This window comes from Eumetopias jubatus, unplaced genomic scaffold (assembly GCF_037043125.1).
Source record: "Eumetopias jubatus isolate StellerSeaLion01/CBP00866 unplaced genomic scaffold, mEumJub1_p1.0 scaffold_15, whole genome shotgun sequence".
Taxonomy (NCBI): Eukaryota; Metazoa; Chordata; class Mammalia; order Carnivora; family Otariidae; genus Eumetopias; species Eumetopias jubatus.
Genome location: NW_028274821.1, coordinates 81,375,020 through 81,400,579, shown reverse-complemented (window position 1 = coordinate 81,400,579; position 25,560 = coordinate 81,375,020). Strand labels below are relative to the sequence as shown.

General features: G+C 54.8%; 1 protein-coding gene across 4 annotated transcripts; it reads left to right on the top strand.

Annotated features, from left to right (window-relative positions):
• Nucleotides 1-136: 136 nt before the first annotated feature.
• Nucleotides 137-22,203, top strand: TRAF1 (TNF receptor associated factor 1). 4 transcript variants are annotated; one of them, XM_028107748.2, is made up of 10 exons: nucleotides 137-218; nucleotides 1,979-2,136; nucleotides 2,738-2,993; nucleotides 3,092-3,483; nucleotides 5,467-5,551; nucleotides 14,530-14,595; nucleotides 15,107-15,517; nucleotides 17,053-17,230; nucleotides 19,022-19,170; nucleotides 21,013-22,203. In XM_028107748.2, the coding sequence occupies exons 4-10, from the start codon at nucleotides 3,344-3,346 to the stop codon at nucleotides 21,229-21,231; spliced, it is 1,248 nt and encodes a 415-aa protein (XP_027963549.1). In that variant the 5' UTR covers nucleotides 137-218; nucleotides 1,979-2,136; nucleotides 2,738-2,993; nucleotides 3,092-3,343; the 3' UTR covers nucleotides 21,232-22,203. The 4 variants fall into 4 exon arrangements, with proteins under 4 accessions (XP_027963549.1, XP_027963547.1, XP_027963548.1 ...); XM_028107746.2 differs by having other exon boundaries at nucleotides 1,979-2,208; XM_028107747.2 differs by having other exon boundaries at nucleotides 1,979-2,251.
• Nucleotides 22,204-25,560: the final 3,357 nt, after the last annotated feature.

The window sequence follows — 25,560 nt, the reverse complement described above, 5'->3', positions numbered from 1 at the left end:
TCAGCCCCCACGCTGCACGCGCCGCCCCGAGCCTCAGTTTCCCCACCGCGGGAGAGGCGCTCGCCCCGCCCTCGGGGCGGCCCCGGGAGCCGGCGGGGGCTGCGAGGACCCGCCCCGCCCTCTCCAGCTTCCGCCTCCCGGGCCACGTCCCCGGCGCCCCACCGGAAGCTCCCGGCGGGCCGCGGGGAGCCGGCGGTGGTGGCGGCGGCGGCGCCGAGGTTGGTTGCACTGTACCCCGCCCCACCCCGCCCCACCCCGCCCCACCCCACCCCGGGTCCGCTCGAGGCTCCGCGGCCCCCGCCCCCGCGCTCCCCGGCCCGGGACGCCCCAGCTCCCGCTCGCTCGGGCGGGGGCTCCCCCAGTGCAGGCCTCCCCTCGCGGCCCGTGACCTGGACTCCACCGCTGCAGAGCCCGCCCCCGCACTCCCTACCCCGGCGCTTCCTGCGGGCAGCCGGGGCAGCCCAGGGGCTCGCCCATCCTTGACTAGTCGCCCGCGCTGCACTGCTCTCGGCACGGGGCACGCACCTGGAGCACTGGGGGTGGCGAGGGGACAGTCACCCGCCCTGGGGGCCCACAGACAGGCGACCCGGCATCATCGAGCCGGGCGACAGAGGGGAGAGGGGGCTCTGCTTGGGTTGGGGTCGCGATGGGCGCGTGGTGGCAGACCACCGAGACTCCAGGGGTCTAGTCCAGGCGCACCCCAAAGGTCAAGGGGATGGCTGGCGAGGGAGGCGGGGGTACGCGGCGCAGAGAGACTCCAACCTTGTGGATCCCCGCGGTGGAGTCACGGAGATGGGACCAATGGAGGTTCAGAGGAGAAGATAAAGAGCAGCCAGAGAAGTGGGGGGGTGGGGGTACACGGAGTGGATGCAGAAGCCAAGGGAAGGAAGGGAATTTGAAAGGAGGGCCAAGAATGGGGTCAAGTGCTGGTCAGAGGGCTGGTTAGATAAGAAACTGGGACAGGCCCTGGGCACTGGTGACCCCAACATTGAGAACCTTGGGGAGATGGTTCTGGAGATTCCAGTGAGGAATTCTCTGCGTAGACAGTCTTTTCTACAAGTTCTATTAAAGTGTGCAGAGAGTGTAGATGTGGGAGAGGCCTTTGGGATATGGGTGGAATGTGTGGTTAGAGTACAGGCTCTGGGTTCAGGAGTCCCCACACACTATCTGTGAGGCCTTGGGCAAGTCACCTAACCGGTTTGTGCCTGATCTGTAAAATGGGATGATGAAGACACTCCCTGCCACAAAGGGGTCCTGTGAAGATTAGATGAGGTGGTTAAAAGTACTTAACATGGCACTAAAGTGCTGTGCCTATTATTCTTAACTTATTATTGAACAGGGCATACCTTGATGCTGATAGGGAAGATCTGGTAGAGAGGGAGGCATTGAAGACAGAGGGGAGAGGAAAGGGACCCAGAACTTGGATGGGGAGACAGGGGTCAGCCTATGCCAAATGAAGGGAAAGAGGGAATCGGTGGGGATGCAGGGAAGTTTGCAGGCTTGGGGTATGTGGTTAAGGGAGTGCCTTTCTGATAGGCCTTCTCCACAGTAGGCCTCAAGGTCATTTGCTGAGAGGGCCAGGCCACAGCTGACCCGGGTGAGGGTGGAGGTCCCGATTTACACCTGCAGCGGTAGGGGGCCATGTCCTCTTTGCCAGCAGCCCCAATATCGCTCCAGGGAAGGGGGACGGTTGAATTTTTCTAGGGTCAGAGGACATCAGACCTGCCTTGCCCACTTACAAGGCTCAAGTAACGTTGATGGATGTGGAAACACTGTAGAAGCATAATTTTTACCATCTTAATTCTTTCCCTTGATCTTGAGGAGCTGGAAGGGCTGTGGCCGTCCCTGGGATACAGTGTCAGAGCCTTCCAAGCACTTCGCTTGGGCCATGTACCATGCGAGGCTTCTGCCCACCCCCTCACTTGGTCACCACAACAGTCAGGTAAAGTAGACGTTATTGTTCTGCCCCACTTGACAGATGCCAAGACTGAGTTTCAGAGAAGTTAAAGACCATGTCCCAGGACCCACAGCTAGCACATGGAAGACCTGGGATCCCAGCTCAGATCTGTCAGACCTCAAGGCCCGGGATTTGAAACCACTGTGAAAAGTTTGCAAAATCCAGCAGGATGGGAAGAGGTAGAGGGATCATCTCCTGCATTTGGTAGATGAGAAAACAGGCTGGATGCTCTGACTTCCAACCCCAGCTCTGTAAGCACCACCAGGTCGCCTTGCTTTCATCTCTCTTCTAAGGGTAGGAAACATAGAGGCTGGAGTTCCTCAGACTGGTACTAATGCTACTCCCCCACCTGGGGCTTGTGACTTCGGACCATGCACCTCCTTTCTCTGTGCCTATGTGTTAAATTCCTCCTGTCAAATCCCCAGCAGGTCACTTGCACCAGCTCCCTGTGACCTAGTATTTATTTAGAGCTTTGTTCTCAGGGCCGGGGAAATTGCGGCGCCTGACCCAAGTGTGTGGCCACCTATGACTTCCTGAGTGGGGAAATGTGGGGAGGGCCCTGAGCAGTTCATGGTCCCGAGGCCTTGCTTCAAAGGAGTGGGGAGGGCCCAGTGTTGTCACCATGACTGATGAGGAACACCACGGGCAAGGTTGGGACATCAGAAGCCTCCCAGCTGCCTCGGGTTGCCTTGGCCATTGGGGTCCCAGCATCTTAGAGCCCAGAGGGGCCTTGGAGACAGCCTGTTACAAGTCCTTTTCTTTTCTTTTTTTTTTTAACAGATGGGGTTATCCAGACCCACTGTGAGGAAGTGACTTTTACCTGGGGGAGACTTTGGCCAGGGTAGAGCTAAAGTGCCTGGAACTTGCATTTTTGGACCTGCCTCCAGAACCCTGGGGATTTCCACCAGGGCAGCAAGCACCCCCACCGAGAATTCTGGGCTCCCTCGAGGTCCCGGGGAACACAGAGCAGCCCCCAGCTGTGACTCTCTGCCGATGTCCCCAGGGAGGAGGAGGAGGAAGCCAGCAGCCACCCAAGGTGCTCAGACAGGGAAACTTTGATTGCAGTTCCTGAAAATCTGGGGCCCAGTTCTTTTTTCTCTCTGACTTGTTTTCTTTTTCTCTCTCACTTTAAAGAATGACTGGACACTCCTAAAGCGTTTTGTCACCATCCAGGGGGTTTTTTGCACCACGAAGGGTAATTCCTGCCCCATCCCTGCTGTGACTCAGCTGTGACGTTGAACCACACAAGCCGGCGAAAAGATAAAGTCGTCAGACTCCTGCTCACCAGACAGAACTCACCTCTTCTCTCAGCACAGATTCCACAGGGCTGGTCTCCTCCCCACAGTTGCTTAGACTGGGAGCCCCTGACCAACCTGGGACCCCAGGATGGCGTCTGGCCCAGCCAGCAGCCCCCACCCGGCCCCTGATGAGAACGAGTTTCCCTTTGGGTGCCCCCCCACCGTCTGCCAGGACCCAACAGAGCCCAGGGCCCTCTGCTGTGCAGCCTGTCTCTCTGAGACCGTGAGGTGAGGGGTCGGAGGAGCCGGGGGGCGGGGGGGGGGAGGTGTCAGGGAGGGGCCCCTGACGGGAGGCAGGGGTGAGAGGAGCTGGTGGCTTTAGGCAGGTGACTTCACCCCCCGGGGCCTGTTTCCACGCCCTTCCCTTGTCGTCCCTGGCACAGGCCCCTCTAGGGATGGAGGGAGAAGTAGCCATGGGAAGACGTTAGCTCCCGCAGCAGAGGCCGGCCAGGGTGGAGGGAGGGAGAGGGTTTGTACCCAGCGGTGCTGCTTACTGACTGTGTGCCTGGTGCAGAGTGCCCAGCATCCTGAAGCCTCGGCTTCTTTGTCTGTAAGATGCCTCCACAGCTCTTTTCTACCTCCCGGGATTGGGACAAGGCCCAACCAACAGTATGTGGAAAAGTTCTTATAAGAATGAGTATAAACTCCCTTGGTAAATGACAAACTGCTATAAAATCCATCTCCTTCCACAATACCACCCATCACCTTGTACTGTTGCCTGGCAACCCTTTTAAAGGGGACACACAGATATCTATATTTATATATTTCTATAGAATATATTAAATTGTATATGTCTCTATATAAATACCTATTTATATTTATATAGAATACACATTTTACATATGTATAGAATTATATACATCACACGTATTGTGTAGAATATGTAAAAATATGTGTATATTTATATTTACAATATAAATAACTCAGGTGTGACATTAATATGATCATCAGCATCCCCATCTTAAGCAACTATTATATGCCTACTATAGGCTAAGCGCTCTTTCCTTGGATCCTCAGAGGAGCCTGGAAAGGTGGATACTGTTACTAGCCTATTGTACAGATGGGGACAGTGAGGCCTAATGGAGAGATTAGGTCAGCTTGCCCCAGGTCAGATTCCTGGCAGATGTGCTCCCATTTTCTGCCATGCGCCCCCAGTGTGACCTTTGTTTGGGGCTTTACAGCGTCAGAAGGTGAGAAGACTGAATCAGGCAAGCTTGCGAAGTTCAAAGGCTCTGACAGAGGGGCGGCCGGGCGGAGGGGAGAGGATGTGGCTGTGGAAAAGCCAGGTGGGCAGTTGGGGGGCGGGGAACAAAGCTTGACTGCTTGTACCATCGAGCTGATGTTTCTGGGTTCATCTCAGGCTTTTGCCATGGGTCTCTTGGCTTCCCTCCCCATTCCTCCAAAACGTGGCAGAGCAGGGGACGGAGCTGACAGGGTGTCGGAGGGACCCGGGCCTGAAGAGCTATGCCCGGCTCCTGACTCAGTCTACTCTTGGCTAACGCATGAGTCCTCAGGGCCTTGTTTTCCTGCCGTGTCGGATGGGCCTGACAGTGGCTGTCGCTGTGGGTCAGCGTCACGTGGGAGCTTTCTGAAAGCATGCAGGTGCTTTTCGCTCTGCTCAGAGTCTGACACCCACTCCTGGTTAAGAAGCTCGAGTTCTTTGAGGCCCCTTCTCGTTCTAATTGACTGTGGTCATCTGTCATTCCCGAAAATCAGAGACCCAAAGCCAAACAGAGGGAGCCAAGAAGCCTGTATATAGCCACATATCTGCAATCCCTTACCTGAGCCCCTGGGGTCAGATGTATTTTGGAATTCAGACTCTTTCCAATTTTAGAAAAGCGAGGCAGTGCATTACTACATCATTCTTCCAGCGGGGATTGGGGCAGTCCCTTATAATCCAGCATATCAGTGTTTCTGCAGTGAAACAAAAATAGTCACACTCAGTGGGGTAAGTAAGGGTGATGGTAGCCTCCGGTCACCCCAGGTCAGGTTTGGCTGCCAACTAAGCTCACAGCAAACTACCGGAAGACATCCGGGGTGCCCAGTACTTTTGAGGTTTGCGAATGGTGGGTCTGGGATGGTGGCGAGCCGGCTTATTGACATTAGCCGCCACACCAGGCAAGGCCTAGGCTTTTGGAGCTATCAGGATGGAGGTTGGTGCCAGGAAGTCATGAATGCTTCACTCAGCAGGATTTGTTCATGTATCCCCAGGACAAGCGAGGACCAGATCTGTCCAAAATGCAGAGGGGACGACCCCCAGTCTGTAAGCCCGGGAAGCCTTGTGTCTCAGGAGAAGGTATGTGGCACCACCAGGAAAGGGTATTTGACCGCTTTTTTTCTCCTTCGGTCGAGGTTGAAGCCATTAGGCAGCTGGCCACAAAGTCCCAGGCAGGAACCTGCCCCTTGTCTAGAGTCTGGACTGAATTCAGTTTGTAAGCAGTGAGGAGCCTGACATTCACCGTGGCAAAGTGACTTGCCCAAAGACACCTCGCTGATGTGTGACAGAGTCAGGGTGAGAACACCAGTCTAGACCGGGGGTCTGCAAGCTACGGCCTGCAGGCCAAAACCAGCTTGCCACCTGGTTTTGTCTGGCCCACAAGCTAAGAATGCTTTTGATGTTTTAAATGGTTTGAAAAAGTCAAAAGAATGGCATTTTGTGACACATGAAAATTTTTATGAAATTCAAACTTCTGTGTCCGTAAATGAGGTTTTATTGGTACACAGCCACAAGCCACTCATTCATGCATGGTGTGTAGCTACTTTTGCCCTACAACGGTGGCAGTGAGTAGTTGCAATAGAGGATTCAAAGTGCAAAATATTTGCTATCTGGTCTTTTATGGAGAAGTTTGTCACCTCTTGATCTAGACAGTTCTTTCTGCCCTGGTGTGCCCTCAGACAGGGAGAAGTCCTTCTCAGCTTACCTCTCAAGCTCTGCCACGCTGTGCTTCTAGGAATAAGAAACAGCTTTGGAAGTGTGAGGGGCCACAGAGACATTTTCAGGCACCACAGTTTAGAACTCTAGCCCTTCCAAGTTGGGAGAACCCTCACAGGTCCGTCTGTCCAGGGAAGAGGCTCCCACAAGCCAACCAGACCTGGTCCATTCCCGCTAGCGCGTGATAAAGTGATAAAAGTAAGGAAATCATAGTGAGTTTTTTATAAAACTAAAACCTTTCCGTTCGTAGAATCAACCTTTGCTCTGGGGTTATATCCTCCCCATACGTGTCTTTGTACAAATGAAATGATGGTGATAGTCGATGATAGGATTTTTGATAACGCCTTTACTTGGTAAAATAAAAAAAAAAATGACCATCTTCATGTTCATCTTCCAATTAAAAAAACAAACTTGTATTTGCCCAAATCTATAAGAACCACTGCTCCAAATCTAGCCCCCGGTCTTACACGTCGGGCCCCAACACCCACTGGGGAGTCTCAGCACAAAACTCCGTAGCACCCAGGGTCTCGCCATTTGGCCACCCTCCCTCTCGGTGAGGTTCCTGGCTGCTTTCAGCCAGAGCTCCCTCCTTGCCCTGAAACCATGGCCCAGCGCTTGGGAGCCTGGTGTCCAGGGATGGTGTTGTAGATTGTGTGCACGGCCGAGGTCACGTTCATGCCTGTTTCTCCATGAAGAAGCCAGATTGGCTCTGCAAGGCCAGCCCAGGGCCTGTGATGTCCAGCTTACCTGTCCGTGGCTGGCTGTAAGGAAGCCAGAGGCAGACAAGCCTTCACACCTTCTTCTCCCTTTTCTCTTCTGGCCCCTCAGCTTCAGAGAGCTGGAGGAATTTCCTGCTCCCACCAGGGCTGGCCTTGAGGGCTCTCCCATCGTCTTCTCAGCAGCCACTCCCCTGCAGGCCCTCAAGGGAATCATAGTAAGGACCCCATGCGTTTTCCCAGAACATTCCACTCTGCAACAGTGGTAAGAGCTAATTGGATAAACTGACCCGTGGAACGGCTTCCCAAGTCTCCCTGTCTGGACGTCTTAGTGAGCTAACCATGAGACACCAGCAGACCCGGATGTAGCTCTCTGTATGGGCCGCCGGGCTCCGCCTGCAAAAGAGAGGCTGTGTGCTCCCTGCCTTCTAAGGCTCCTGCCTGCTTGAGTGCTCCAGGGAGGTTGTTTCCGATTTGTCTGGTTTTTTCCCCTCTTCACAATATTAATACACATTCGTTGTACAGATCTCAGAGGTAAGAGAGATTTTCAATCTCATAATCCAGTGGTGTTAACTGTTTCATCTTTGTGAACCTGAAATCCAGTGAGAGTATAAGTGCTCCGATTAAGGAGGAGCCTGGCACCCCATCCTTTTTAGTTATCCCATCTCTTTCTCCTGTCCCGGGCCCTGAGGGACTCTGGGGGCTCCCGGAGTCCTGCAGAGCACAGTGGGAGGCTTGCTGCCCTAAATCAAATGAAGTGATCTGATGGTAGAATTATAGGTACTCTGACCGCCTTCGGGGTAGGAGTGGGTGCTGTCTCCAGGGGGCCAGGGCAGCAGCAGGCCTCCCGCCCCGGCTTCCCCGCCTGATGGGGAAAAGCGGGGGGTGGGGAGGGGGAGGGTATCGCGTGAGCCCGTGGTCCCAGACCCGCACAAAGCCACAGACCGGAAAGGCTAGAGAGGCTCCTCTGGCTCCTGACCCCAGTGGGAACTTTGGGGGACTTTTGACCAAAGGAAAGCAGCTGATTAGAAGTCAGTACTTTGCATATGTGGTCACTCTGAAGTTTGTGCATGCAGGTAAACCTGGGGACTGGGGTGTGGGGTGGCCAGAGCCCGGCTGGGTGAACCCCAGGGGCGCCCATGCCATCTGCTGATCAACGAGTCCTGATCCTCTGGCTTCTGTAGATTAGTGTCTCAGAAGCGCTCACAGCCGTGGACGCAGGAGCTAATAGAAGACCCAGATATTAAAGGATCACTGTTGACCTAGTTAGAGGCTTGGTTCTTGCCTGGAATGACCTTCTTCTAGAAGTGACAGTGAAATAAGGAACAGCCCGGTGTCTGGAAAATAACGTTCAGTTCTGTCTGCCGTGACCCTGTGAGGAGGATTGTTCCTTTCACTCTCCTGCCTCGGAGACCACCCGCAGAGGCCAAAAGCAAGCTGGCCTCGGACGCCAGTGGCTTACGACAGGCCGTGGGCTTGTGACCCCACGAGACAACCCCTTCGATCCGGGGGCACCCTGACGCTCGCGCCGTGTTCCCCTTTGTACTGAGCTGGACTCTGTTTCCCTCCCTGGGGGCCACGAGAGGCAAGTCAGTCAGCCTTCGGCCCCCCGAAGTGCGCCCGCATCTGTGGGAAGACACTGACCATGTCCCTCTGGAGTCCGTCCCCAGTCTCTGTGCACTTGGGGTAACTATTTCTCCCCTTTATCGGTGTCCCTTGAAGTGTGTCGACCCTGTGACATCCTGTGTCATGGTGGCAGTAATATCCCTGTTTTACCGAGATTTTAGGTAAGATACTGAGGCTCAGTGAGAAGGTGCACCTGGACCCAAGTCCTACCGTAAGGGGGAAGCAAGCCCAGGTTCTAAGCCCTGCCCTCCTTGGCTGGTGGCACCTTCTCTCAGTGGATCACCCCAAGTGTTTTATGCAGATTTAAATAACACCATCAGCCCTGAGTACTGGAGTCCACCAGGTGCTACGGGAAAACAGGAATGGGCAAGAGTGCTTTCAACTAGGACACTCAGGCAGGGCTTCCTGGAGGGAGGTGGTCGTTGAGCTGAGCAGAAGTTGCCAAAGAGGGGGCGCCTGGGTGGCTCAGTTGGTTAAGCGACTGCCTTCGGCTCAGGTCATGATCCTGGAGTCCCTGGATCGAGTCCCACATCGGGCTCCCTGCTCAGCAGGGAGTCTGCTTCACCCTCTGCCCCTCCCCCCCCATGTACTCGCTCTCATTCTCTCTCTCTCAAATAAATAAATGAATAAAATGTTAAAAAAAAAAAAAAAAAAGAAGAAGTTGCCAAAGAGGAAACAGGCTCTGGTACAGAGGCAGGCTGACCAGGTCCCCCCATCCCGGTGAAAGATCTCCCCCTCAGCACCAGCTGACCCCCGAGCAGGACCCGATCCAGCCTCTGTGCCCGGTGTGGCAGTGGGGGCCGTGCCTGGCACCCTCTTCATACTCACATTCTCAGAAGCCCACAGGTCCCCTAGTGGTGGGGAGGGGGCCTGGATGGGACCCCCTGCTGACCCCATCACAAAGGGCCTGGGTGAGCACGGTGGCTGGGAATAACACACCCCCCCAGACTTCTCGGACACAGACAGAAGGACAAGTGTTCCCTCGGGGCTGGGATTTTGTTTTCTGTTTCTGTTTCCTCCTTGGAGAAAATTCCACTGTGGATTTTATTTTTAGCTATTTGCAAGCACTGGGGCCACTCACAGGGGCCGCTTGAGGCTCCAGGCATACCAGGCTGGGCCCAGGACAGATGCCCTATTCTTCCTCTGCAGCCCTGGCCTGATTCCCTCTCCCGGCCCCTCCGGCCCCACCCTTTAGGGGAGGCCACCCTCTGGGTAAGGCGAAGACTCCCCGGTTGGGAGGAAGGACCCTGGTCGTGGACTGTAGGTCCCTGGCCTCTACTTTGCCTTTGCCCTGAACTGGCATCACCGCCTGCAAACCACTGGCCGTCCCTGAGCTTCGGATTCCCCACTTACACGAGAAGCGGAGCCTCAGAGCTCCAGCCTCCTCCTTGAGATCCTCCGGGGCCGTGCTCGCTCAGCTGCCGAGAAAGCCGCAAACCCTTGCAAGGTCTTGTAACTGTGGGCCAGAAGACCCAGGTCCAGGCGGCTCCTCAGTGTTCGAGTTTGCTGTGACCTCAGGCCAGCCCTTAACTCAAAGTTTTCCATCTGTCTTGAGAGGAAGCTAATCCCACCCTACCTGCTCCTGCCCTGTCGCTGCAGGGATCCTATGAAAAAACACGCAAGAATGCTTTGGTCCAGTATAAATACAAACACGTTTAGGATGTTCTCATCTCCCTGAGGAAATCCAATGGCAAAATAGGGTTTTATAGGATTAGTTATTAAGAGCTGAAGATGTGAAAGGGGTGCCTGGATGGTTCAGTCGGTTAAGCGTCCAACTCTTGATTTCGGCTCGGGTCATGATCTTGGGGTCCTGGGATCAAGCCCTGCATTGGGCTCTACGCTCAGCAGGGAGTCTGCTGGAAGATTCTCTCCCTTTCCCTCTTCTTCTGCCCTTTCCCCTGCTCATGCTTTCTCTCTCTCTCTCTCTCTCTCTCTGTCTCAAATTGATAAATAAGTCTTTAAAAAAAAAAGAGTTCAAGATGGGAGAATTAAATGAGAAGCATATATATAACAGCCATGGAAGAAAAAAAAAGATACCCCAAGGGCAGTGCTTAATCCATGGAATAAAAATACGAATAATACACTGCTTATAGCTACTACTTATGGCTAACATTTATGGAGTGCTATGGTAGGCAGAACAGTGTTCCCCAAAGAGGTCCACGTCCTAACCCCCAGAACCTGTGAATATGTTACCTTACGTGGCTGGATTCATCTGCTCCAGCCACCATCACATAGACTGGGTGGTGTGAACAACAGAGATGTCTTTTCTCACAGTTCTGGAGGCAAGAAGCCGAAGGCAGAGTGGGATTCGTCCGAGGCCTCTCTCCCAGCTTGTAGACGCTGCCTTCTTCCAGTATCATCCTGTCATCCTCCCGTGGTGTCCAAATGTTCTCGTCATAAGGACACCAGCCATGTCGGAGAAGGGCCATCCTGCTGCCCTCATTTTAACTTCATTACCTTTATAAAGACCCTGTCCCCAAATGCAGTCATGTTCTGGAGGGTGGGATTCCCAGCAGATGAGTCGAGGGACACAACTCTGCCCATAACAATGGCCACAGGGACTTTGCAGATGTGATTAAATCAAGGATTAAATTGAGATGGAGAGATGACCCTGGATTAATTAGATGGGTCCAGGGTCATCACAAAGGTTCTCATAAGAGGGAGACGAGAGAGGGCTGGAGACATTGGAAGATGCTGTGCTGCAGGCTTTGCAGATGGAGGAAGGGGCCATGAGCTAAGGGATGCAGGCAGCCTCTAGCTGAAAAAAGCAAGGAAACGGAGTCTCCCCTAGAGCCTACAGAAGGAGCACAATCCTGTTGACACCTGATGTGAAGGCTTCTGCCCTCCAGAACTGTGAGATAATAAATTGGTGGTGTTTGAAGCCATTAAGTTTGTGGTATTTTGTAACAGCCGCCATAAGTAACTAATGCTAGCGCTTACCAGTATTGTCGCCTCTGATCCCCACAACTCCATGGGGGGGTGGTCCAATTTTTTTTTTTAAGATTTTATTTATTTATTTGACAGAGAGAGACACAGCGAGAGAGGGAACACAAGCAGGGGGAGTGGGAGAGGGAGAAGCAGGCTTCCCGCTGAGCAGGGAGCCCGATGCGGGGCTCGATCCCAGGACCCTGGGATCATGACCTGAGCCAAAGGCAGACGCTTAAGGACTGAGCCACCCAGGCGCCCCGGGGGTGTCCTATTATTATCCTCATTTTGCAGATAAGGAAACTGAGGCAGGGAGAGGTTAACAAGTCTCCTAGGACCAAATAGCATGTGAAGAGACTGAAATGGGCTTTGCACCCCGGCAGGCCGACTCCAGAGCCCACCCCCTTAGCCCCTGTGGCACTCCAAGGAGCCCACCTTGGAGTAGTGGACTAGTGGTGGGACTGGGGGCCGCCTGGCTGGCCACCTAGGCATCTGAAGTCCTCCCGAGTCACCCTGCCCATTCTCTGTCAGCCACCGGAGGCCGGCCATGGCCCGCACCCATCCGTGCGTCGTAATGCATCCGGACCACGCCTTCCAGGCTGCGGTGGGCTTTCCACACACCAGCCCCTCCACCTGTGGGTGATCTCTCCAGTCCCATCCTTAGTTTTCTCCCTCCTATGACTCACTTCAAGCTTAGGGCCCAGGAACCGTGTCCACAGCCAAGCCTCAGGCCCTCCGTTGGCCCCCCTGGCCCCCGCCCTGCGCTCCCACCTGCTGGAAGAGGCTGTGTCACCGCCCGCTCCCTGAAGCCAGTGCTTGTGCCCTCGCCCCAGTGAAACATCTGTGCCCTATTCCTTTTTGGGAACAAGTTGTGCTCAAAGGCCCAGGACAGGGGCTGAAGGGAAGGCTGGCCATTTGCTGAGCTGTGCTGTGTACCCCAGACCAACGGTACTCATTAAACCCACAGCTCTTGCTTATTTCACTTTTAAAGAATAATAACTAGGGTGGCTTTGTATTTGCTCAGCCCCAAAGACCTCTCCACCCACCCTTGCATCCAAATCTGCCTTCGTTTTGCCCCATGAGAGCATTCTTTTTAAAAAAAAAACAACAGAGCCCTTGGAAAATCAAGATGCAATAAAATCCACTCCTCTTAAGTGTACCGTTTGATGAATGCCAGGAAGTGTGTACAGTCGTGTGACCACTACAGCAGAGAGGGTGAATGTTTCTACACTGGAAAAGGCTTCCTTGGGCCCCTAGCTAGGCAGTCCCCTGAGCTGCAGCTCCAGGCAGCCACTGATCTACTTTCTATCACTCGAGTTTCTTTTCTAGAATCTCTAAGAATGGAGTCCTAGCATGCAGTCTTTGACTTCTTGTAGCGTTTGACTTCTTTCATTTAGCGTAATGCTTTTGAGGTTCCTCCATGTTATTGCATTTATTCATATTTTATTTTTGTAAAGATTTTACTTATTAACAGAGAGAGACACAGCAAGAGAGGGAACACAAGCAGGGGGAGTGGGAGATGGAGGAGAAGCAGGCTTCCCGAGGAGCAGGGAACCCGACGTGGGGCTCGATCCCAGGACCCTGGGACCATGACCAACGACTGAGCCCCCCAGGTGCCCCTATTCATATTTTAGTCCATCTGATTGCCAGGGAGCTTTCCAGAGTATGGATAGAGCACACTGCGTATCCATTCACCATTTGGTAGATATTTGGACTGCTTCCAGTTTGGGACTATTATGAGTAAAGCCACCCTGAACATCACATACACACAGAGATGTGTGTTTCAGGTTCTCTTGGTAAATTCCTAGGGATAGAATGTGTGGGTTGTACGCTTACTGTATAGGTATGGTTTGTAAGAAAGTTGCTTTTTAAGTATGATTTAACTTTACAATATACTTGCATAAATTTTTCCAAAGTGGCTGTACCATTTTGTGTTCTCAAGTTCCTCCACATCCTCACCAAAACTTGGTATTATCATTTTTTTTTTTGCATTTTTGCCCATCTCGTGAGTCGATAGTATATTTCACTGTGGTGTTTTGTTATAATTTGCATTTCTGGGATGACTGGTGATGTTGAGCATCTTTTCATAGGCTTACTTGTCATTTATATAGCTCCTTTTGTGAAGTATCTGTTCATTATTTTACCCATTTTATTAGGAGGCTTGTCTTATTTATTGAATTGTAACAGTTCTTTATATATTCTGGATACAAGCCCTTTCTAAATAATGCGTTTTGGAAAAAATTTCCTGCCAATTTCCCATGGGCTTATTCTTGATAAGAGTTGGTGATCTGGTGTGGGAAGAGCCCTGTGGCCATGCTTCTCCCTCGCCGTTCCTTCTTGGGCAGATTCCTTCCCCTCTGTGAGCCTCATTTCTTCATCAGTAAAATGGAACAAAAATCCTCTTCTGCCTTCCTGTGGTGTTGTTAGGGGCCTGGGAAGAACTGTGATCATGAAAGCATTTTGTAAACGCCTCGGACCTATAAGCAGGTTAACAGTATTGTCCAGTTGCTGTTGAATACTCAGTCCTATTGGTGTTGCTGCCCTCGGGCTGTCCATTATCTGGAAGGGACGGCAGGTGCAGGGCAGCCGAGCCTCGGTCAGTCACGGGTGGGTGGCTGAGGAGGGAGGCAGTTGGGAATTGTGAGGAGAGGCCCTCTTGGGCTTCAGGAGGCAGAAGGTGCTGAGTCCTGCCACCAGCATGTCCCGAGTGTCCCCTCTGTAATAGACACTGCCCCACCCTGGGAATGCAACTGGGACCCTCAGAGACCCCCCCAGCCCACTGGGGGCAACCAAACAGGGAATGATGGTTGGAAAGCCGGGTGAGACCCAGCCTGACAGGAGAGAGAGCAGCTCTGCCCAGATCTCAGCAGAGGCCTTGATCCTGTTTTGAAGGAGGGTCCCGGAAGGGCTGATGCTCGCAAGGTGGAAAGCAGTCAGCTAGGCAGAAGGAACAGCATGTGCCAAGTCATGTGGGCCAGCCCAGCTTCTGCCCTGGTGGATCCTCGTGCTTTGCAGAGCCCCATTGGTGGCCACTGGGACCCCCGTAACATCTGGTGACATGGTTATTGTTTCCAGGATCACCCTGAGGAGGCTGAGGCTGAAGTTGGGTGCCCCTTTGCTGGTGTTGGCTGCTCCTACAAGGTAAGCATCTGCATGTGAGAAAGAAGGGTCCACTACAGCCCCAGAGCTCCAGATCTCCTCACTACAGGCCCTCTCAGATTTTCCCACAACACCAAGCTACTCCTCCTGATGTCCCTTACATTAATGACTCTTTGGAGCAACAAATCCCACTAGTAAATCATCTCCATACTGGGGGAAGTTCTTCTGAATGTCTCCCCTGAGCACTGTAGTATCGCTAAAATATGCCCCCCTCACTGCCCCTGCCCCTCTCCGTGGTCCTGAATTAGCACTGCTTTCACAGGCAGGGCAGAATTGTTGCTCCAGAGACTGGGATGCTCCCGGCTCACCCTGGGCATGTCTGATGCCCGGGTCCTCATCCAGATCCCTCTTGCAGCACACAAAGCATCTTCCCTTTTGCTGGGTGAATGGACCTGACTTCCCTTGGCAGCCTTTGGGTAGCCAGACTCTCCCCCACTCCCTGGTTCTCCTCAATTTCCTCCGTTTTCACTGACCAGCCCTGCTCTCTTGGCAGGGGAGCCGAAAGCTCCTGCAGGAGCATGAGGTCACCTCCCAGACCACCCACCTAAACCTGCTTTTGGGGTTCCTGAATCAGCGGAAGGCCCAGCAGGCCTCAGGCCTGGGGTCTAGGCCCATGGCCCTGGAGCAGAATCTGTCAGACCTGCAGCTGCAGGCAGCCGTGGAGGTGGCAGGGGACCTGGAGGTGGACTGCTACCGGGCGCCACGCTCCGAGAGCCAGGACGAGCTGGCCCTGCAGCACTTCATGAAGGAGAAGCTCCTGGCTGAGCTGGAGGGGAAGCTGCGCGTGTTTGAGAACATCGTCGCTGTCCTCAACAAGGAGGTGGAAGCCTCCCACCTGGCTTTAGCAGCCTCCATCCACCAGAGCCAGCTTGACCGGGAGCATATCCTGAGCTTGGAACAACGGGTGAGCATGGGAGGCTAGCTCCCCTTCGAGGTGAGCTCAGGGTGGGGGGTGGGGGGGAGGGGGCGGGCCTTGGGTCTTGTCTCCAGGGCAGTGGACCAGCAGCCTTCCTTCTGAGCATTCTCCCTGCTCCCTCCCCTCCCCTCCCCTCCCCCGCCACCATCAAAAAGTATCTGTCCTGTGTTCTAGGACCCTCTAGGAAGAGCACTGAATCCCAGTTATAGTCAAGGTCAAACTCCCCCATCCAGTGTGCTTCATTTCCTTTGCTTGAAGTTCTCCTGTGATAGGATACTCCCTTCCCAAGCATTTCATTCCACTGGGGGACATTTTTCACAATGAGAAAGTGCTTCCTTATACAAAACTAAAATCAGCCTCTCTGTGTCTTCCCGGCATTGTCCCTGGCCCTGCGTTTCTGGGCCCCCTGAACAAATCTACCTTCCAGGCCCTGTGACAGCCCTTCCGGGAGAAGCAGTCACTGAGTATTTCCTTCTGGAAGGAAGACACCTGCAGTGTCTTCACCCCTTCCTCAGAGCACCTGGCTTCACGCTGCCTTCATAGGCTCTGGCTCAGTCTCTGAAGGATAGGATTCTACACACTCGGAGTGGGGGTCCCGGACCAACTCCAGATAATCCGGCTGTCTGACAGCTCTTAGTTGAGCAGGACCATGCCCTCCCTTGTTCCAGAGTTTATACTTTTCCTAATATAACCAGTCACCATGCTAATATTGCTGTTTTTTTTTTTTTTTCTGTCCAGCAACATTCTGTCACTGCCTCATGTTGTGTTGGGCCTGGATTTTAGGTCCAGCTCCGCTGTTAACTTGCTCTGTGGGTCTGGGCAAGTCACTTGCCCTCTCAGAACTTCAGCTTTCCCATCAGGAATATTAGGGACTCAATTTCCTCTAAGGACACCCACTTCCATGCCTTCCTTCCCGACCTGAGCACACCCAAGAATAAGTCTGTGTTTTTTCAGATGTCAATGGGGGGAGCGTACCAGAAGAGCAAGGCAGTGGGTTTGAGTGACCGAGTAAAGCCTTTATTCATGTAACTCTTGCCTCAGTGAGAAGGTGGGCTCCTGAGGCCAGCAGCCGTGTCTCCAGTGCGTCAAGAACCTTCCTGGCTCTAGTCCCTCATGCATCGTGCAAGGCCTGAAGACAGAGAAAATGAGCATGGGCCCAGTCTTCCTTAGGGGAAACCGTCTCCCTGGTAGGAAGGGCAGAAAGACGTATCTTAAACTGCTGGAAGTGCCCTGCAGAACAGCGCTGAGAGAGACCAGTGGAGCTGGGGCGGTAGTGGGAGGCTTCCCAGAAAAGGGCTGTGTGAGCCAGGCTCCTAATGGCTAAGGAGGAGTCGGCCAGGGGAGAAGAAAGGCCAGGGAGGTCCAGGCAGGAGGGACAGCAGGGACAGAGGCAGATACGCGTGCCCGAGGGAGGCGTGGTCAGGAAGCCAAATTGGGGGCAGTTCTATCTCGGTACCCTACCATCCCCACCCTGTCCCCAAGCTGTGTTCTGGGTGTCCCTGGCTGAATGGGCTTCCCTGCAGGTGGTGGAGCTGCAGCAGACCCTGACTCAGAAAGACCAGGCCCTGGGCAAGCTGGAGCAGAGCCTCCGCCTCATGGAGGAGGCCTCCTTCGATGGCACCTTTCTCTGGAAGATCACCAATGTCACCAGGCGCTGCCACGAGTCAGCCTGTGGCAGGACCCTCAGCCTCTTCTCCCCAGGTACCATCTCCCCAGGGGCGCAGGCCAGCAGGGGGCGGCAGGCTTCCCTGGGCCCGGGAAACCAGCAGGGACAGCGGCCACGCTGGGGTCGTGGAGGTGGAGGTGGCAGGCTCCCTGCTCAGCCACGCGGAGCATGGGCTGTTTGAACTGGGCACGCCTTCTGCCTCCCTGACATCAGTCAGTCGTATTCTGCAAATAGGAATAAGATTGTTATCTGCTTCCTGTGGGTCTCGGATGTGACAGAGAGAGTGCTCTGAGCCAGAGCTTGTGGAAATGAGAGGCGTGCAGAGGATGCTCCCCACAGGTGCTTACCGTAGGAACCCTGCCCTCAGAGCGCCGGTGGTCCGAAATAAGGCCAGTGGAGAATGAAGTGAAATGTGTGGTTGTAGATCGTGAGTGGCATGGGAGTGAGTGCTGTGCAAATCCGAGAAGTTCTCGTTCATTTCTGGGGCCCCCAGGCCTGGTGCAGTATCATGCAAGGCATAGTTACTCAGGAGGTGTTTCTCTTGGTTTTTGGTTCTTTAAAAGATTTTACTTATTTATTTGAGAGAGGGAGTGAGCGAAAGCAAGAGCACATGAGTGGGGGCAGAAGGAGAAGCAGGCTCCCCGCTGAGCAAGAAGCCCGACGACGCAGGGCTGGATCCCAGGACCCCGGGATCATGACCTGAGCGCAAAGGACTGAGCCACCCAGGTGCCCCAGTAGATGTTTCTCTTTATTAATTGGTCTCCATTGATGTAACGACATGTATATTTGTGCGTAAAATGCTCAGACCTGTATGCTTTTCCTCTCTCACACGTGCGCATCTAAGTAAGCGGGAAGACCGTTAAGAGGATTTCTGCGGATGACGATTTTAATAGCCTCGCACATTTGCCCGGGCTTCATACCCTTCCTGTCCATCAGCTCCTCTCTTCCACCCACCACCAACAGGGCTGGGATCCACATAGGCACTGGCGTTTGCCCCAAGCTGCAGAGCAGGGCTGGCTCCCGCAGCCGGGCCCCTGTCCTTGGGAGCAGCCCCCTTCATGGGGTGGCCTCACCTCCTCCACAGAGCCCTCCCCCCCACCCCACCCTTCTTTCCAAAGAGGAAAAAAAGAAGCAGTGTCTCTGATTTCCTGTTCTACCAAGATGTAAGGGGACAGATGAGTCAGACTGTCAGCCCGTTCTTCCTCCACCTCTTCCTGCCTGCTTCCCTGGCCTGTCCCCCCACCCCAGCCCCTCCGAGAGGGGCCCTCACTCTGACAGCCACTGGCCCCCACACTTGGTTGGCCCTTTCAGCTGCCCACGTGCGTAATCAGCAGGGGATGATTCATCCCCCGGGGGCCTTCGCCAAGGTGGCTCCCCCAGCTTCCATGCTTGGGGCCACTTGGCCTAGGGCCGCAGAAAGAGGTCAGTGTTGTGAGGCAGGAGACTGGGCCCAGCCACTTCCCCTCGCTGGGCTTGGTTTCCCCACTGCAAAGTGCAGGTTGGTTAAGTCAAAAGTGGGGTGCCAGGGCCAGCAGCATCACTGTCCCCTGTTAGAGATGCACATCCTCAGGCCTCGCGCGGCACTCGGGAGTCAAACTACGGGCCCGGCAATCTGTGGTGCAGACGGCTGGTTGACAGCCACTGGGCCAGATGATCTCCAGGAGCCCGGTTGGTCCTCCTTAACGCTCTAGAATTGAGACGAGTGCTGCGCTCCAGCCCCAGATTGCTTAGTTTTGAGCCACTGACCTTGGGCATGCCAGTTACCTGGTCGGAGCGGTGGACACGGTCCAGCTCCCCCGGTGCTGACTCTGCCTTCCACACTTCAGCTTTCTACACTGCCAAGTACGGCTACAAACTCTGCCTGCGTCTCTACCTGAACGGAGACGGGACGGGAAAGAGGACCCACCTGTCGCTCTTCATCGTGATCATGAGAGGGGAGTACGATGCTCTGCTGCCCTGGCCTTTTCGGAACAAGGTATGGGCCGGGCGGGGGAGGGGGCGAGCCTGGGGCCTGGTCCTCTCTGCATTTGCAATTTCACCTTTTATAAAACAAGAGCCTGAGTCCACATCTAGTGCCCATGGGTATCATGAGTCCAGGGGCTAAAATGCCTGGAGCAGAGCCCTAGGAAGGCAGGTAGCAATGAAATTCACGTGATGGGGTAAATAAGGAGAACTGCCTGGAGGAGGTGCTGTGGGGCCAGTGTGAATTGGAGAAAGGGAAGGAGGCAGCTACCACAACACCCCTTTGAGAATGGCCAAAACACCGACAACGCCAGATGTTGGCAAGGGTGTGGAACAGTCAGAACTCTCGTTCACAGCTGGCTGGAATGCAAGACAGAAGAGAGTTTGGCAGTTTCTGACAAAACGAAACATACTCTCACCCTGTGACCCAGAAGCCACCCTCCTTGGTATTTACCCACATGAGCTGAAAACTTTGGTTCTCAAGAACCTGCACACAGATGTTTATAGTAGCTTCGTTGAGAATTGCCAAAGCTTGGAAGGAGCCAGGGTGCCCCTCCCTGGGTGAGTGGATGCATGAACTGCAGGGCGTTGAGACAGCGGGATATTGTGACTGCTAAAATGACACAAGCCAGCAGGCCATGGAAAGACCTAGAGGACTCATAGAGGCCTATCCCTGAGTGAAAGAAACCATTGTGAAAGGGCATGCACAGCACCATCCCAGCTCTGGGACGTCCTGGGAACGGCACCACTGTGGAGACCGGGAGAGATCAGTCGTTGCCAGGGGTCGAGTGGAGGCAGAGCACAGTGTATTTTTAGGGCAGTGAAACTCTTCTGGGTGCTCTAATGCTGGATACGTGTCATCACACATTTGTCCAAACCCAGAGAATGAGCGCACAGCACCGAGGGTGAACCCAGAGGTAAACCGTGGACTGCGCTTGTAGCAAATGCACCACTGTGGTGCAGGATGCCGGCCAGGGGAGGGGAGGCTGCGTGGGAAATCTCTACAGTGAGATTTGCTTGTGCTGCGCACCAAAAACTGCTCGAAAAAACACAATCTGTTAAAAATATTTAGAAGGACGACAGGAGCGGGGAGGTGAGGCCTTCCCTGCAGGTGAACCAGCAAGGGGGGAGGGGAAGGAAGGGGTGGAGGGAGAGAGGGCAAACAGGTGGGGCAGGGTGGGGATACCGCAGTGGTCTGGATATGAGTCACTAGGTCAGTGGTTCCCAGGCCTGCCAGGGAGGGTTTGAAAATACCCAACGGCTAGGTCTCACTCCAGTACGTGGTGAGGCCCAAGCGTCAGGGTTTTTAAAACCTTCCCAGGGCCTTCTAAACTGCAGCCCAATCTGAAAACTACTGTGGCCGGCTGTGAGTGTCTCAGGGACATGTGCCAGAGAAGGGGGTCTGTGTCACTCGGCGTCTTGGGGCACGCGTTCGTGTTTCGGGACACGGATTGACAGCCCCTCCAGGGAAGGCCTGTCTGTTCTTGTCCCTCTGCCTTGCTCCAGGAGATCCCAGCTGTAGTTGATGGATGAAACATTCCAGAGCAGGAAGGGGCATCGTAGGTTACGGAGTCTGGCCTCCTCGTCAGTGCCTGGTCCCACCTTTAGCCCCCACCATCCACCTAGAGTTGACCGTGGCTCTGAATTCCCGGTGGAAAGAACATCTGATCCCTACTCGCAGGGCAACCCTTGAAGACTTCCAATCCTGGGGGCCTTGCCACATGCCAAACGCGGTCCTTACGTTGTTTCTTTGACTCTTCATCAGCCTGAGCTGGGGTCAGAGGGGCCGTACGGGGGTCCCTCGGTGCTGCTGCCCAGGGCCTGACCCCCCCCCCACCTGCCCCCTACCATGCAGGTCACCTTCATGCTGCTCGACCAGAACAACCGCGAGCATGCCATCGACGCCTTCCGGCCTGACCTGAGCTCAGCATCCTTCCAGCGGCCCCAGGGTGAGACCAACGTGGCCAGTGGCTGCCCGCTCTTCTTCCCCCTCAACAGGCTACAGTCGCCCAAGCACGCCTACGTGAAGGATGACACCATGTTCCTCAAGTGCATCGTGGAGACAAGCGCTTAGGGCGGGGAGGGCCGCGCCGGCCGCACCTGACTCCCGAGGGAGCACCAGAGTACGCTGGGGTTGGGGGGGGCTTAGTACGATGACCGAGGTCCTGTCGGTGGTGCCCAGGATCCTGGGGCACCGCGATGGCCCGGGCCGGCATGATCTGAGCAGGACTGACTGACTGGCTGGCTGTCAGCTTCGGCAGCGGCGACGGGGCCCAGGGTTGGGCCCACAAAGGTCCGGAAGGAGGCGGTAGCAGGACTGTTGTCCTCTGCGCTGACCACAGGACACTGGAGTCACTCCAGCCCTGCATGTTGAGGCAGCCTGTGACCAAGATGGGGCGGGAAGAGGGACCGGGCCTGGGGCATGGAGGGTGAGCAGGGGGAGGAGGAAAGAAGCTCTCTGAGCAAAGCAGCTCTCTGGACAGGAAGGCCTCTGTACTGGGGTGGGGAGGGCAGGGTGGCATCAAGTTGGGACTTGGGTTTGAAGACCTTGAGGCTCCTTCCAGCCCAGAAAGCCTCCAGGTCTGGGCCTCCTGGTGCAGGAGAGTCCTAGGGCTGCAGGGGTGCTAGAAACATTCAGGAGCCTTGTGGCCTCCAGTTTCCTCTGTCACCTTCAGTGCCACCATGTGGCCGAGCTGGCCCGCGCAGCACCTGCCACCCCGGGTCTGGCAGCCCCATTTCCCAGCATGCAGGGGCACACGCAGGCCCGTGTCCGGTGCCTCCGCTAGCAGGGCTTCCCTTCACCACCTCCAGGTGAAAACAGGTCCCTCAGCTCCCAGGAGCAGCGAGAAGAAAGGTGGAGGAGGGGGCCATAAACCCTCCGCTCCCCCTCCCTCAGAGGCCCCACCTTCGGCGCTTTCCAGAATCTCATGTCACCTAATTAACCGAGGTGTTTCCTTCTTTCAGTTGACTGATCGGGGCCTCTGAGCCACTGAGCAGAGGTTGTCCTTTTAAATATGTATAAAACCAAAGAAAGAGATGGTTTTCATTTCTGTTGTGGTTTTCATGCAGTGCTTGATGGTGGGAGTTGGTTTGAACTGTGCCAAATTTGAAAAGCCCATTGCCAAGTCCTGGGTGGTGCTGTGAGTCTCGCAGAGGATGCCCCTTAGCCTGCAGGAGCATCTCCTCCAGGCACCGGGCTCCTCCTCTCTCTGCTGGGGAGAGCCTCCCCAGCCTGCCTCCCATGCTGGGTCCTGAGAACCGCAAAGGGGATGCCACACATAAGAGGCTGCTTAGAGCCCCAACATTGCTGTCACCTGGCCTGGCCTGGCCGTGGCCCACACCTGTCTTCCCGCCATGCAGGCCTCACACAACCAGTTCCTGCAGGGACCTTCCCCCGGCTTCCCAGAGACTGAGCCTTCATGTGGCCGCCCGGGGCTCCAGCTCGGGACCTCACTCCTCTGCCCACCAGCCTTCCTACAGCTTACTCGCCCTCTGCTTGCAAGGCTGCAGCAGACTTCACTCCTCACACCTTCAGGGTTCTCATCTGTAAAATGGGCCAGCAGCCCTGCCCGTTCTCCCTAGCACAGCGCCTGTCATGTACCAGAAAACCCAGATCCAACCTGGGCCCAAACCTGGTATCCCGTTGTGCCTGAGCCTCTTTATTTGAACACAGGGGGGCAGCCCCCTCCCCGGCCCTGCCCAGCTCACGGGGTTTTCACGAGGCCCAAATACAAGAAGGGGACATACTAGTGCTTTGTGCTGAGGCACCTTGCCGTGTGTGACGGGCTGCAGACGTGTCAGGGCTTTTCCTCGCCCCTGGTGCCGACAGGCAAGCCGGCAATGGAGACAGACCTGCTTCCCCTCGACAAGTGGGAATAACAAGCAAAGGTCTGGCCCAGCAAGTTCTGGGAGCTTCTGCCTCAGCACCGGTGTCCTGGCAAATCCATCTTCATCCCTGCCTGCTGAGTGCTGAGCTAATGGGATTGAGGACAAGCTGCTTCTGAAGACAACCGTTACTCTTGCCTTTGCTCGCTGGTTTCCGACGGGAAGAGTACTTCTAACTGTGAGTCACAGCCACCGTTCCAACAAAGCCTTACTGAGACCCACCTGTCACCCACTGGCTAGACACTAGGGGGGAAAGGTAAGACATGCACCCCACCCTCAATAACTCTTAGTTCAGGGCAGGAAGCAGGTCCATAAGTAGATCGTTGAGACTGATACAGAAGAGTAGCTCGGAGAGAGCACCAGATCCCAGGTCCACTGGGTGAAGCAGGGAGGGAGGGCTTCATGGAAGAGGTGACATTTAAACTCAGCCTCAAAATATTTTGAGATGCAGAGGATCAGGGTGTGGGGGAGAGGAAAGACCCCAAGGTGGGGAGCAGTCTCGGCTTCGGGTGGGGTGTGTGAGGCAGAAGCATGGAGGGGGAGGGGAAAGCATATCGAAGGCATCAGGAGGGGTCCAAGCTGCCTGAAAACAGGGGACATGGGGGGCTGGGAGGGCTCAGATCACCTGCAGGTGGTCCTTTGGGCTGTTCGCAGCAGGATGAGACAATAAGTTCGAACATTTACCGACGCATCTTGCAGCAAAGCCCTGAGTTTAGTGCACAGAGCGCTTGACTCCTCACAGCGTTCCGGTGATTCCAGGGGAGGGAAGGCAAGACAGAGGCCAAGCCACCGTTTCATTGGATCCTCACTACTCCCCTGTGATGCGGGCGGCACGGAATCCCATCTTAAGGCCCGGGAAGCTAAGGCCAAAGAAGCCAGGTGCCTTGCCCACGGTCAGGTGGGAGCAGGGGAGACAGCTGGAGTTAGAAGTTTATTTTCCTTCTAACGTGGGTTGAGGTCACGTCCTCACAGAGACCTCCGGAGGCAGCAGGTCCCTCTGCCGCCCACAGAGGGCCAGCCCGGCAGCCACCACCACCGCCCCCCAGGCCAACCCCGACCGCCCCTGGGAGGAGAGGGTGAGCATGGTCAGCACCCAGCACATCTGTCCACAGGCGCCTCATTGTGATTCTCTGACAGCCCTGAACAGTACCCACAGCCACTTTTTATGCCTCTCATTGCTGATCGCTTACTGTAAGAGACACACATTGTAGAAAAATTAGGGGGAAGAAAAGTACAAAAGTACAATATAGGAAGAAGTAAGTCACCCATGAGCCCAGTGTCAAGACATCTTAGCAAATTTTCTTTGTCTTTTTGAAACAGTGGATACAAACATACACATAGACTTTTTTTTTTTTTTTTGAGAGAGAGAGTGAGCACATGAGTGGGGAGGTGCAGAGGGAGAAGGAGAGAGAACCGTAAGGGTACACGCCCAGCGCAGAGCCCAACACGGGGCTCCGTCCCACGGCCCTGAGATCATGACCTGAGCCGAAATCAAGAGTTGGCTGCTTAACCGACTGCGCCACCAAGGCGCCCCCACACGCATAGACTTTTTAAAATGCAATGAGGGGCGCCTGGGTGGCTCAATTGTTGGGCGTCTGCCTTCGGCTCAGGTCGTGATCCCAGGGTCCTGGGATCGAGCCCCCCCATCGGGCTCCCTGCTCCGCGGGAAGCCTGCTTCTCCCTCCCCCGCTCCCCCTGCTTGTGGTCCCTCTCTCTCTGTGTCTCTCTCTGTCAAATAAATCTTTAAAAAAAATAAAAAATAAAATGCAATGAAAATCGTACCAATTACAGCTTTACGCTCTCCTGTTTTCATGAACATCCCATCATAACATTTTGCCTCTTTTTGTAGACAAAGGCACAGAAACTAAGCGAAGGCAAGCAGCTCACCCAAGGCCACTCCAGACCCGTGGTGAGATAGGGACTCACACTCCTGATGTGATTCGCACTCAGATGGAGAAACTGAGGCACAGACAAGGGGAGTGGCCCACATGAGACTGCATTCCTCCTGAGGGGTAAGCCCCCACCAAAGGTCTAGACTCTTCTCTGTCCTGCATCCGGTGCCCAGCAGGGCTCGGGGAGATCCAGGAGAGGATTTTCTTTGTGGGTCTGGAAGAGACAACAGGCCCCGAAGCTGGTGGACGGGACACCATGCCCACCGCCTGGGCCATGGGAGAGTGAACCGTCCTGTGCCTTCAACCGCTGAACCCCAGCAGAGCAAACAGGGCATGCTCTCCCCTACTTCCCCCTGCTTCCCTGCTGACCTCGAGAGCAGAGACTGGCTAAGCCTCGGTTTCCACTTCCACCCCGTGGGTGAACATTCTAACACCCCAGTGTTGTGGCAAGGGTGCCTGGGTCACAGAAACCACTGGCTTTGGGCACTGGGGGGTCCCTGGTCGAATAATAATAGAAGCAAGGATCCCCAACAGCCATGAAGTGCCTGGCTGCATGTAGCCCTTCAGGACCTCGCGGAAATCCCACGAGGAAGCATGGTGATGATCTTCCCGGGGTGATGGACAAG

What these genes read in the sequence shown, in the direction of transcription:
- TRAF1 (XM_028107748.2), top strand. Translation starts at nt 3,344, where the DNA reads ATGGCGTCTGGCCCAGCCAGCAGCCCCCACCCGGCCCCTGATGAGAAC. An exon ending in GCCTTGTGTCTCAGGAGAAG is followed by an intron (nt 5,552 to 14,529) that starts GTATGTGGCACC and finishes TATTGTTTCCAG; the next exon opens with GATCACCCTGAGGAGGCTGA. An exon ending in CCTGGCCTTTTCGGAACAAG is followed by an intron (nt 19,171 to 21,012) that starts GTATGGGCCGGG and finishes CCTACCATGCAG; the next exon opens with GTCACCTTCATGCTGCTCGA.